The sequence below is a fragment of the Hemicordylus capensis genome, chromosome 2 (genome assembly GCF_027244095.1).
Source record: "Hemicordylus capensis ecotype Gifberg chromosome 2, rHemCap1.1.pri, whole genome shotgun sequence".
Classification (NCBI taxonomy): domain Eukaryota; kingdom Metazoa; phylum Chordata; class Lepidosauria; order Squamata; family Cordylidae; genus Hemicordylus; species Hemicordylus capensis.
This window is the reverse complement of record NC_069658.1, coordinates 333,542,633-333,555,181: the sequence shown is the minus strand read 5'-3', so window position 1 is coordinate 333,555,181 and position 12,549 is coordinate 333,542,633. Positions and strand designations below refer to the sequence as shown.

The following is a 12,549-nucleotide window of genomic DNA, read 5'->3' as shown; positions in this document are numbered from 1 at the left end:
GAATGCCTTCTGCTTCTTTGAATGAGCTCATAGATCAGTAACAGCCAACTTTGATTGCCACTCAATACTTTACTTTCCAAGACTTGCTGTTAAAGTGTTTGTGTTAGTGCTCTTGCAGTTCCTAAAGACTATGAACTGCACTTCAAAACAGCATCTTTTAATTAGCTTTATATGAATGACGAAATTGTCTAATGTCATTACTATATATTTTCTTCTTCTTTTTCTGTCTTGTAGGACAGCCATCAATAGCAGGAAGAGATGTTTAAGGAGCATCAAAGACAGTGTTCTAAAACAAACTCAGCACTTTGACCTTTCTGTTTAAGTGTCAAAAAGCCACCAAAAACAAAGTCAAGCTACCAAAGTTTTAGAAGCCAGAATCTGGAACATTCAGAAGCTCGTTTATAAATAAGTGTGTGAATGTTGTTTATTTTATCCGACCTTTAAAGTAGAGTGGGGGGGGGGACCTCAACCCAAACTCCCAACCTCTTTCTGAAGAAAAAACAGAATTTGAATAAGAACACATGCATTTCTTCATAACTTTCCGACTATTAACACAAACTCTAATCAGATCTAATTTAAAGCCTCTTAATTATATTAAATCATTTTTGTGTGTGCATATGTGCAGTCTTTTACCTGCAAACAGAGTTATGTGGCTTTGATTGTGTGTACACACTTGAGCCATCTAAATTAAATGTCATGCTTAAAATTAGTCGGCATCACAGGGGGCTCTCCATTAAAACCAGAGTTATCTTTGAATGTAGCATTGCTAAAATAATTACTTATCCTCCCTGCATATGTTTCACCGCCTAGTTATACAGCGCAAATCTGTCGTGATTTAATCACTGTCCCTAAAACACTAACAAAGTAATTGCAAATAAGCAAAGGATAAATATTTGCTACATTGGCTGGCTGCTGTTTTGTGCTCCTGTGTTTGTTTTCTATTTCTTTTTATTCGCATAATTAAAAGGGGGGAGGAAAGGAGAATCCTGTGATCTGAAAGCCTTCAGGGAATATGAAGCTGTAATCTCCCCCCCCCCCTTCTTTTTAATAACTACTGTGCCTAATTAAAACTTCTGATTTTTTTGGGGGGGGGGCAAATATATCTATCTATCTGGATATCTGTTTGGCTCAGAAATCACATTATTCCTCTACTCACAATCCGATCACAGTTGGTTGAGTTCTTTAGTCCTTGCCTACTGAAAAGGTTGACAACCACCGTGATTCTGTACCTTTAAGATCATTACTTTCACCCCGCCCTGGCTCCCGGCCAATCTAAAACCGAGCGCAGCAGAAGGCGCTTTTGGGATACGGGATGTTCCTATCGCAGCCAAACCCCTAGTCAACGAAGTCTTTTGCCTTAACTGCGAGCGTCGCTTAATGCACTAAGCTGCTGGCGTTCTAAAAAAGTGAACTTCATTCACGCCTAGAGGGGAAGCTCTCGTTATTCTCATCGCGCCTGTTTTAGGCCGACTTTCCCAGCGAGGTTTAATGTCTTCGTTGCTCCCCGCGACCCCCCGCCTTCATCAACCTGGATTTAAAGAGGCAGGGTGCTGGGGAGGATGGGAAATCTATGGGTGGGAAAGCGACTTCCAAGAGGAGCATCCACTGCATTCATACATCCAGCGCAGCTTGCCTCTAGCAGAAGATGAGGCATGTTTGAAAACTCTTGCCTAAGTTTTACAGATCTTCCGGTCTCTGTGTGTGTGTGAGAGGGGGGGGGCGGGATTCGGTCCTGTCTAAGTTCTAGTTTTATTCTGATGATGTTAGAAACCTTACCCAGGCATTGAAAGTTGGAATCCTATGTGCAATTACTTGGCAATGAGATCTACTGAACACAGCAAGGCTTACTTTTGAGTAAAGTTGGCTAGCCTAGGATCGGACAGCAAATGAGTCGAGTTGACATTGGGAAGGGGAGGAGGAAGAAAGAAACCCAGCCTCCCCCACCCGATTGAATTGCTAATCTGTGTCAGCCCGCCGGAGGGGCCGAGTCTTTCCAACAGGAAGAGGACTGCGATGGACGGCCTGTCTCGGCGCACAAAAGGAACCGACGCTACACGGCTTGACCCCGGCGGGCGCCTCTCTCTGAGCGCTCACCCTCTCGATCGCCGGCCGGCTCTGCCCTCGCTCAGCAATTCCTAGGACCCAGACGGGCAATCCACCCACCCAGGCAGCCTCCAGCCTTCGCTTTTTCTCCCAACACGGCTTTTCCGCTTTCAGCGCAACCCAAAGTACCAGCAAAGCTCCCCCCCGGCCCCACCCACCCCCTCGCCCGGTGTTGCCAATTTCACTTGAGGAAGGAAGGAAGGGTAGCCATAAATGCAGTCAGGTAGAACTTACTTGTTTTGTCATGGAGTCGATTAAGCGGACATAAAAATCCTGTTCTGTTCTTATCCCTAAGAATAGGAAAGGGAGAAGAAAAAAGAAACATCATCATCACATTAAGTACTGCAGATGGAGAAAGTGGGCAGATCTTTCCTTTCTTTTTCTTGAACTTCTTTTGCCCACTCCCTTGCTGCCCCGAAGTCGAGGCGAAAAGCCTTGGAGTCGCTTAACATTATTGCTGCTGTTATTATTATTTAATAATATATGATGATATTATATATTATTTGGGTCCTTCACAAATGTATTCGTTCAGCAAAAAATAAAGACTCCCACTCGTAAAAACAAGTTGATGCCGGTTCGGCTTTGTTATAAACTCTCTTCCCCCCTACAGAAACAGCGAGGGTCTCCCTGCACGGGAGTGCGCGCACACGACCCATCCACCCTTTTGAATATCCCCTAGTTTTGCCGGCACGTAAAAGCAGCTGCAGTCCCTTCCCCTCCTTCGGAGATCTTCCGGTGGCCCTTGGCCTCATCCCGGCTCTATCAGTCCTTGTTTGACGACACTGCCTCTCCCTCCATCCCACGCCCCAAAAGGGAGAAGAAATTGTGTGTTGGGGCCGGGGGGGTGGGGGAGACAAGTTTGCTCAGTTTTGCACGGGTGCTGCGAGTCGACCGAAGGCAAATCTGGCAAGTAGGAAACCGAAAAGGCTAAGGACAAGAGATTGTTCAAGGGGTCGCCACTGGGTGAGAAAGCGATTCTTCCCTGCTGCTTCTGATGGGACAGTCAGTCGGAGAGCTTTTTAGGTCTGTATCCTAAAGCATCCCCTTGGCAAGACGAGGCCGCATTCTTCTCGCTTCCAGGGGCTTGGTAGAAGTTGCACTGAACGAAAGGACCTGCCTAGCGATGTAAATAAAGCCGCCGCGAGTGGTCAGAGTTAGGCAGAACCAGGAAGGGGCTCACCATTGCTGTAGAGGAGCTGAAGCCGGTAATGGATCCCGTTGTTGGTCTTTTCGCTGTTGGCTTCCTGCATTGAAAGGACATCATGATAATGATGATGTTAATCATAATAGCAGCAGCAGCAGCAGCAAAAGGAGTCTCGGAGCCTTCCTAAATATTTGTACATTCTAGAATTATAGATGATGGGACACCACCACCACCACCACCCCTTCCTTTTTTTAAAATGTCTATTCACACGGACAATTCGAGACTAGAAGAACTGAGCTAAAAGTGTCAAAAGAAGTGGGGGCTTAGGAAGGGCTGAGATATAGAACGGAAGAAGCCCTATTACGCCTAGGGAGGGGATGCGCTTGGAGGTCAAGGATGCCAAGAAAGGGGGCTCGCTACAGTGGCTGAAGCAGTCAAACTCTTGCAGGCGGGCGAGGAGGGGCAGAAATTGAATGGGGCAAAAGTGGCTCTGCGAGCGTGGCTCGCCTGGCGGGGCTGAACTGATGGGGGCAGGCAGGGGTTTTGCAAAGGAGACGTCGGGCACCCTAAGCAGAGGAGCGTGCGGCAAAGGCATGCGTTGTATAGGATGGAGATGAGAAACTGCTCCTCGGGCTCTCTGGCGATGGCGGGATGGGAGAGAAGAGAACTCTCCATCCCGGCGCCAAAGAAGCACCCCTCTCTTCAGCCAGCCAGCCACCCCCTTCACACGAACACTTACTTTCTCCTTCTCGACGAAACCCACGAAGGCGGTGCGCTCGATCTCCACGGGCTGCCCCTGCCGGTCGTAGAGAGCCAGCACGAAGTGGAAGAAGTTCGATTTCCTCAAGTTGGAGGGCGGCTGCTTCTCGAAATGGGCCCGGGCCAGGCCCACCCCGCTGCGGCCAAAGACACCGGGTTAGAGGCAGACACGAACATAGTCCCAAGCCTATTGCTTCCCTTGCAAGCCTCTGGTGTGTGTGTCCCCGCGACCTGCCACCCTGCCCACCCTTTGGACTATATCAGCACTGGCGATGCCCACTAAAACCAAGTAGAAAGGCGATCGGAGGCAGCGGGGATGCCTTTTCAGAAAGCCCTTGTACTCCTCGGTCAGGTTCTGCCAAGCGACCCGAAAGTGTTTTCGGAAAATGTCAGGCAGGCTTTGGGGGTCAAAGCAGAGGGGCCCTGCTGAGTCAAGCGACCCAGGTCAGACTCAGGCAAGGAGGGCAGGTAGCTGGCATCTTCTCAGTCCCAATTCCCATGGAACTGACTAGCCGGAAGAAAGAGGCAGGTGGTTCAGTCCAAACTCATTGATTCAATTATATTGTTGTCCTTTCCCCCCTCTACCCCAGGGGCGCCTTTCTCCTCGGAGAAACGATCTTCACATTGTTCTTTAAAAACAACAACAACAACAACAACAACAACAACAACAACAACAAGCCCAACACCACCAACCACTTATTTCGCCTATTTCAACTTTCTACACTTCCTCTGGTCAAGTTAAACGGCAGGTTGCTTCAGTTGGCCGAGGCTCTCAAGTTTCCTTTCAAAGTGGGGCTCCTTTGCAATTCCCTCAACTCTGGCCTGAGCTGTCAGTAAATCGGCCATGTGCCTTATCTTCACTGGAGCATTCAGAGCGTCTCCGACCCCAGGCTCCCTTTTTGTTTGTGGTGGGAAACGTCCCAGAACGAGCTGCGCAGAAAACTTTAAGTCTGTTAACCTTTGAGTGGTGTGGTCCCCTCAGAACTTTCCCTTCCTGAGGAGGGCTCCGGAGGGAGAAGAGGCGAGAGATGAGGAATGAAGTGAAATACAACAGAAGATGTCAACATTAAACTTGAGAGCTGAGGACTGGTTCCGGATACACATCTGAAGATGCGCCTTAGGCTGTAATCTGACTTGCTTGGAAGGGAGTCCTACTGAAATCAGTTAGACTTACGTCCGAGGAAGCACGGACAGGAAGGGGCTGTGTGGGATTTATAGATGCCCTGGACATACCTTTGCAAAAGATAGTGCTGGGTGGGGTGGAGACGGCAGAGAAGGATGTGTGAAGAACGGTTACCCCCAAAAGCTATAGCACATACAATTGTGCAAATGCCTTGTATAAGCCACAGCGGGTTAAGGACAAATATGTCTGGTTTCTCCATCTAGAAAAGTTATCTGCGTGCTTTTAACACACAAAAAGTGTGGCTTTCGGTGGTAAAAGGAATCAGCGTGAACCGATTCAAACTAGAGAGAGGTTGGTAGTACTTACTGCTTGCTTCTTGGGGATAACGTTGGGGACATGGCAAGCGATAGGTACCTAGCTTTGCAATGTTTTATTGTCTCTTGAGAGAAAAGGAGGCGGCGGGTCATCGGAGGTATAAACCTGTTTGGGTTGCATCCCTGAAAACCACCATGTTCTTTGAGGAGACAAAAGTGAAAGTTGGAGCAATCAGGAAAGAAAGAGAGAAAGAAAGAAAGAAAGAAAGAAAGAAAGAAAGAAAGAAAGAAAGAAAGAAAGAAAGAGACTTCCGCTCCCTGAGAAGTAAATCGGAAACCATACAAACTGGCTACGTGGTTGCAAAAGTATCTGTTCTTCCCAGTCCTAAAACAAAAGTCTCTCTCTTCCTCCCTTCCTTCCTCCCTCTCTCTCTCCTTGTTGTCGTAGGAAAGCGCTGCCTATCAGACCTGAGGCCGGCTGGAGCTCTGGGCTTGGGAGCTGGGAAGGGAAAGGACGGGAAGTGGAAGCGATTGATGCTGCAGCGAAGCCTACGTACCTCTGCGCGGCTGTGTTTGCATCCAGCACGCCGGCTCCCTGCATCCAGGTCCTGACCGCGTTCATCCCCGCGCCCAGGGGCTCTTCCTTCATGCTGCTCCCACTCCTTTGAATGCTTTCCTGAATCCCAAACATGAATTTAAAACAAACCAATCCTCCCTTCTTCTTAAAAAATAAATAAATCCCAAAACACAACAACAAAGAATAAGGCTGATAACAAAATCGCCAGGGAGTTTTTGTTTTGTTTGGGGTTCTTTCTTTTTCTTTTCTTTTTTTGCTTTCTTTCTCTGGAAAGGCTGCCGTAATCAAAGCAAATCAGAGAAAATCAAACACAGACATTGAAGAACCGGGGGGAGAAATCCAAAGGGGAACAAAAATCACCCCCCGGGGTTGGCTGTTGATGCTCTTGGCTGCCTGATGGGCTTGTTCTTTTCGAGGGTGTGTGGCGGAGTGGCCTTTTCTATTGGTATATGATTATTTATTGTTTGCTGCTTGTTTGCTGGCAGGGCTCACATAAGACGCCGGAGGACGAAGCGGCGGTCCCTTCGGTGCTGAGGTGTCCCCCCCTTTTGGATTGCAGAAGAAAGAAGGCAGTTTAAGAAACAATAGGCTGAACCGGAGCTGCTGCGGCTTCTGCTCCTGCGGCGGCGGCGGCGGCGGCGGCGCCCTCGGCTACATCAAGTGTCATTTTCCAGTGACAAGAGAGAGGCAAGTTTGCTGGTTCCCGCGCGCTCTTTCTTGCTGGCTCTTTCTCTTCTCCTCCTCCTCCAGCCAAAGATGTTTTTGCTCTGGCTTTCTCTCTCTCAGGCTTCTTCGCCTCCCCTCCTGCCTTTCTTCACCAGCGCAGGAAGCTAGCTAGCTGGCTGGCTGGCTGTTGGAGAGAGAGAGAGAGAGAGAGAGAGAGAGATACGCGGCGCGCGTACGCTGGGCAAGGTAAGTAGCAACACCCTTCCTCGTTGGATGGAGATCCTCTTGGCTTCGTTCCCCCCCTTCCCCCCGTTCAAACCGGAGTGATTTGCAGTCTTTCCCAATGGAATCCACTTTGACTATCCCCACAGCTAAACATGAGCACATCAGCCCCAATGGGCAGGGGGCGGCGCCCCGCCGGCCCGGACCCGCCCCCTTCATTTGCATAGCGTCACAACTTCCTCGACCGCTCCCTGCTTCCCAATCGCTGGCGAGGAACTCCGAGACGCGGCGGCGGCTGGCTGGAGGGCACGCCCCCCTCATTAGCATCTCCCTTCGTGCCCGTCCCCTTCTGCCAGGGAAGACCAGAGAAAGTTGCAACTGAATGTTTCCGAGCCGCTGCGGGCAGGCTCGGCGGGAAGGAGTGCATTGCGCTTGGGAGGACGTCGGGATCTGTCGGGAAATCCGCGTGACGGCAAACAGGATCGAAGCAGGAGCCTCTCCTAGCAGCCCCCTTGTTATCTGGGAGAGCACTACTTTTCCTACCGGGAACCAACCGAACAAAAGTTTGATATCGTGATGCGTGTAAAACAACTTCTCCCTTTCCCTCGCTCTGCCTCAATCAATTCCTTACCCCCAAAGGCTTTTAGCATGTCAAGTTAAATAACCACAATTCAATAACCGTATAAAAGTTCAGATCTGTAAAAAGATCGCAAGAGAAACAGGCATACTCTCTGTAGCATTTTTATAAAATTGACAAAGTGTATCAAGGTCATTACCCGTTTTAACACGGCTGCCTTCCACGACAGCTCAGACGTGATTCTGCAGACGCCACGATTCATCACCCAAAAGTTACTGGCTAAACGCAAATGATGCTCTAAAATTCGCCCTGTGCCATTTTACGCTCAAAAGAGTCCCGCTCAAATACGGGTGCCCTGACTGTCTTCAGTTCTTCAGATAGATAGGCTGATTACAAAAATAACCGAAAAACCCTTTGTTAATGAAGGAGATTTAATACGCACAGCTGTCATCCACCAAACTGTGTTTCTTTTAAAAGAATATATATAAGTACACATACATACACATCAGTATGGTTGCATTTTATTCCCACAGCCGATTGTACCATTTCCCCTTATCATCAAGAGATCCGTGCAATTTATTTTTAATTTATAATCCGACGAAGTCAGGAGGCAGAAACATACAACCTTCCCCCGCTCCAAACACATACATTAGACAAACCTCTATACTGTAGGAAAACCGTGACAAGACCTGGGTTTTTCTTTTTCTTTTAAAATCACTACTTCCGAATCATTAGGCATATTCAATGCATTTATTTTTTTTTAAGCAAACACTCTCAGTCTCCCTTGCAATCCCTTCTCCCATCCCCTTCCATCAGTCTCTCTTCCATCCACGTGGCCTCGAAAAACAGAAGAGAAGTCACTGTCTTTCAAGGAAGTGCTTCTCCTCACTCTCAAAAGGGCATGAAAATGATTATTTCTCTCCCCACCCTGATCAATAATCCAAGGGCGTCATTAACTTAAAAAGAAAAGAGTACGCAATGGTCTCAGTTTACCCCTCCTTCAATCCGAGAAAGGTTGGAGATGGGATGGGGGAAGAGGTGGAAAGAAGGAGAAGAGGGGAGAGATCCTCGCGTGAAAAAAATTGTTTTACTCGAATAGATCGATTTTCTTTCTCGTATGGAAAGGTTATTGTTTATCATTATTGTTATCCGTAGTGTTGGAAATACATGTCGGGAATAGGACGTTGTGTTAGAACTGAAAAGGGCAGAAGGCGAAGCCGATCCCTTTAAAAAAACAAATAAAACCAAGCCACTTATTCCTCTCACGCTTTTTTTATTTAGAGGGGGGAAAGGGAAGAAAACAAAACAAAACAAAACACACCGAATAATTAAATAGTTGCGGAATGCTTGTATATTAACGGGTTTGGGGGGCGGAGGGGGGTTATCTTTTCTCTTTCCTTCAAACACAAAAGTGCCTGCCATACATATAACACGTGTCGCTCCACGCCACGCCTTCTCTCTCTCTCTTTATTTCTTCTCACACAACACGCACACGCAAGCACACATACATAACGATCACGTGTCTACGCGTGCACACACACGCACCTAGCCTACTCAAACTTTCCGCCGGTAGTATTCACCAGCAAGCGGTTTATGCTGGAGCTGAGCTGAAGTTTATGCACGTTGAATTCCTCACCCTTCACTACCTTTCACTTCACTTTCTCTGTTGTCGCAAAGCGCCAGACCTTTCCGCTTCTGCCTGGAGGAGTTTAGGAGATATTCGGGTGTGTCACCAAACCGCTTCAGTTTCCAAAATAGCCTCAACCCATACAAAGACTCTACGTGTGTTGATGATTCCTGAAGATAAACGTCTAAATTAATTTCAGCAATAAATTGGGGTGCTTTATTCTTGACCAGTCTGGTCATCGTTTTCTACAATGATGTGGCACGCAAGAACTCAGGATAAATCCCACGCCGTATATCTTGACGAACTGGCTGCTGCTATGAGCTATCTTTGCTTCCCTTCCCCGCATCCCCTCCTTGGGCTTTCTGACTTTGGGGTTCTTTCTTTCTTTCTTTCTTTTGACTCTTTGACTTTGGGTTTAGGGTCCTCTGCCAGCCCCTTTCCCAAAGGAAGAAGATCAGACTTTGGTGGAAGATACTTTAGTAATTGACTTAAGGAAGCTTCCTTCCTTTCACTACAATCCATGAACAATGTAGTACAATTATAACTATACATATTAATAAAGGCTGTGTTTCAAAATTCACTTGTATTTAACTGTACGATCTACTCAATTGCTAATCTATATCTGTCTATACACACACCCATTTATAAACTGACATATAGGCAATGGTGGCTTCAGAAGGGGAATAAGAGGGGCAAGTGCCCCTTCAGAAAATTAGTTCCCCCCCCCACACCTGTCCCCCTCATTTCTGTTTCAAAAATCTTAACATGTGGGACATAGCTCACCCACCCAAAAATGTACTTCCCCTCTTCTGTCCCCCCCCCCTCATTTTTTTTCCTAGTGCCTCCACTGTTGATAGGAATGCAGACATGCAATAATTGTCACAAATGTGATTACAGTACACTGATTTTGGTGAGAGTGCATCCTATCTCTTTCTGTAATCTGCACTGTAATCTGCATGGTTTCTTGTGTCTATGTGTTTTTTTAACCATATATTGGATGAAAAGCAATGGCACGAAGGTAACATTGCATCTAAACCTAGAAGTTAGAGTTAGTTTCATTTAGTCATTTTTGTTTGACATTGTAGTTTATATGTAGCATACACTACTCTGCTTGCACCAGCAGAGTTCCATTGAGTAGAAATCTGGGTTTTATAAATACAAATATAAGTAAATAAACAGAGGTATGTACTACAAATGGTTAATGTATGTTGCTTGGGCAATATGCATAAACCTTGGTGGTGGTACATTCCCTTCAAGGCATGGAGAATATGCACAAATTGGCAGGTCAGCAGACTTTTTTGCACATTACCCAGTCAATATGGAAAATCACCCACTGTCATATATGGATGTTAGAGTACATATTTCAGAAAGCATAGATTGATCCCAGATGCTCCATATATTGCCTGGGGAATATGCAACACATCTGGGTCTATCCCTACATTGCCATAGTCCCCAAGCAGAGAAACCATACATTGACTGACCAATGTGTATAGTACTCATTGTCCATTTGTTGACATTGTCTATTTGTACACATTCTCTGACATCAAGGGGCAACTATGCATGTGGAATGGACCGTGTGAGAAATTCCTTGTCCATGCTGCTCACTGTACACACATCCTCTGCGACTTAATGTGAACGTGTGGAGTCTCCATTCAACTCACATTAGGTGTGCACATCTTATGGTTAACATATTTGAGAGGTAAATCTACAGCCCTATTAATACATTATGTTCAACACATGTACAGCCTGTGGACAATGTATGCATGAGTAGAGCTGTACATATGTATAGTTATTCACCTTGCATGTTCAATGCACATGCTGTAGTATACTTCCTATCTATACCCTGCTTTTAAGGGTGCCTGTACCCATGTAATTAATGTTATGTCCATACTTAGCCAATTATATTTGATAGTGGAGAGGTGATATTTGACATATAGAATGGTATCTAGCATTTCATAGTACTGATAGCTATTATGCAGTGGTATATTACAGTGGTTTTCAAGCTTTTTACCATCAAGGAACTCTTTGCATATCAAAGGCTGACAAGGAACCCCTGCACACTGCAGAGGATTCGGGGGCATGTAAGTATACACAGTTCATACAGGTTAGTGCTGGGCCTGGGCCTCATCCCAGATGACATGTTGGAGACACCCAGATAGTATTTGGTAGCAGACAGGTAATAGTATTTTCTTATTTAACAGCATTTGATAGAGAATGAAAAACGTATTTCGAATCTGACAAAACCCAACAGATAACATGATGTAAACCTGGACTGAAAGAACCAAGGACAGAAGGAGAAAATGACTCAGTATTGTTTTGTGACCTCTTGTGCAAGCATTTCTTGCGGAGCAAAGCCACATGGTAAGGGGAGGGTTGCATTACAGTCTGAGAAACACAGAGAATAAGGAAGATAAAGGCTGTTGCGCATACACTCCAGTAGGCCATTAAAAAGGTTTGAAAGGGATTGTACAAAGTCTTACAAATGGAGGAACTCCTTGGGATTTGGGGTCACTTTGCCCCTGCAGTGCTCTTCCGCGAAGTTGAAAACAGTCCTTCTGTGAGCAGAAGAGGCTGCTCACTAGCAGTTGGAAGCTGATGCCTGCAACATGTCCAAATCAAAAGAATCACGAGATCCCCAAAAGCCTAAGGCAGCCAAATTTTGAATTTTGAGTTAAAACATCTCACCTTTGAAGTGAAAATTTGATTTTTGCTTTGAAAATTCTAATTTAAAGCTCCTGAATTGCAAAACTGGAAAACTGTGGTGAACTTTGAATATTTAGTAGTTGCTTCAACTCTTAAATGATTTTAATTGTTTAGTTGATTTAATGTTTTAGATGATTTTAATTGTAAACCGCCCAGAGATGCAAGTTTGGGGTGGTATAGAAATATGTTAAATAAAATATATATATTTTAAAAATTCTTAATTGATATTGTGTACTTAATTATTAGTTCCAGAGAGCACTGAAAAGGTTAACACCTAAATGAGACCTAGATCAAATCAAGTCCTGTATGTGTAGCTAAGTACATGTTGTCCTTCCTATTGCTGGAGCAGCCTCACCCAGGTAGTCTTCCCTCCCCCATTAATTGTATCATTTCCAGGCTAAATGTTTCAGTCCTGAGATATACTTTACAATTAAAAGCAATTTGCACCTATACCAATTGTTTCTTTCCCAGGGCTCTGCACATGTGTCAAGAGAAGGAGTAACGATCAGATAAATGCAGAACTTGGATCAATGCTATGAGCTTGTTGGCAGCTTTCCCTCTAGATCTGTTCAAATGGCTAGGAGCATTTGCTTGCCTTAATGGTGTTAGGCAAAAATTTCAAGCTAACCAGCTCCCCGCCACTTTCAGCCTGGCAGGGCAGTCACAACTATTCATTTGCATCATGAAGTCAGCTTCACTGACTTCCCTTTTTCCTCCTCCCAGTTTTTTGGCCT

General features: G+C 45.9%; 1 protein-coding gene and 1 long non-coding RNA gene across 6 annotated transcripts in view; one reads left to right on the top strand and one right to left on the bottom strand.

Moving 5' to 3' along the window:
- Window positions 1-1,263, top strand: part of LOC128345763 (uncharacterized) — a 34,570-nt gene extending 33,307 nt beyond the window's left edge. Inside the window, exon 3 of the long non-coding RNA XR_008316635.1 lies at window positions 235-1,263. This is a non-coding gene — a long non-coding RNA (uncharacterized LOC128345763). The remainder of the gene's footprint in view (window positions 1-234) is intronic.
- The window catches only part of EBF1 (EBF transcription factor 1), a 512,049-nt gene extending 504,978 nt beyond the window's left edge, over window positions 1-7,071 (bottom strand). For 4 of the 5 annotated variants that reach the window (XM_053298191.1, XM_053298192.1, XM_053298193.1 and 1 more), the window contains exons 1-4: window positions 6,001-7,071; window positions 3,987-4,143; window positions 3,284-3,347; window positions 2,338-2,393 (exon numbers count right to left, since the gene is read on the bottom strand). In XM_053298191.1, coding sequence (XP_053154166.1) covers window positions 2,338-2,393; window positions 3,284-3,347; window positions 3,987-4,143; window positions 6,001-6,134 — 411 coding nt within the window. In that variant the 5' untranslated portion in view covers window positions 6,135-7,071. The remainder of the gene's footprint in view (window positions 1-2,337; window positions 2,394-3,283; window positions 3,348-3,986; window positions 4,144-6,000) is intronic. The other variant, XM_053298195.1, reaches the window with a different exon arrangement.
- Between the last annotated feature and the right edge of the window lie 5,478 nt (window positions 7,072-12,549).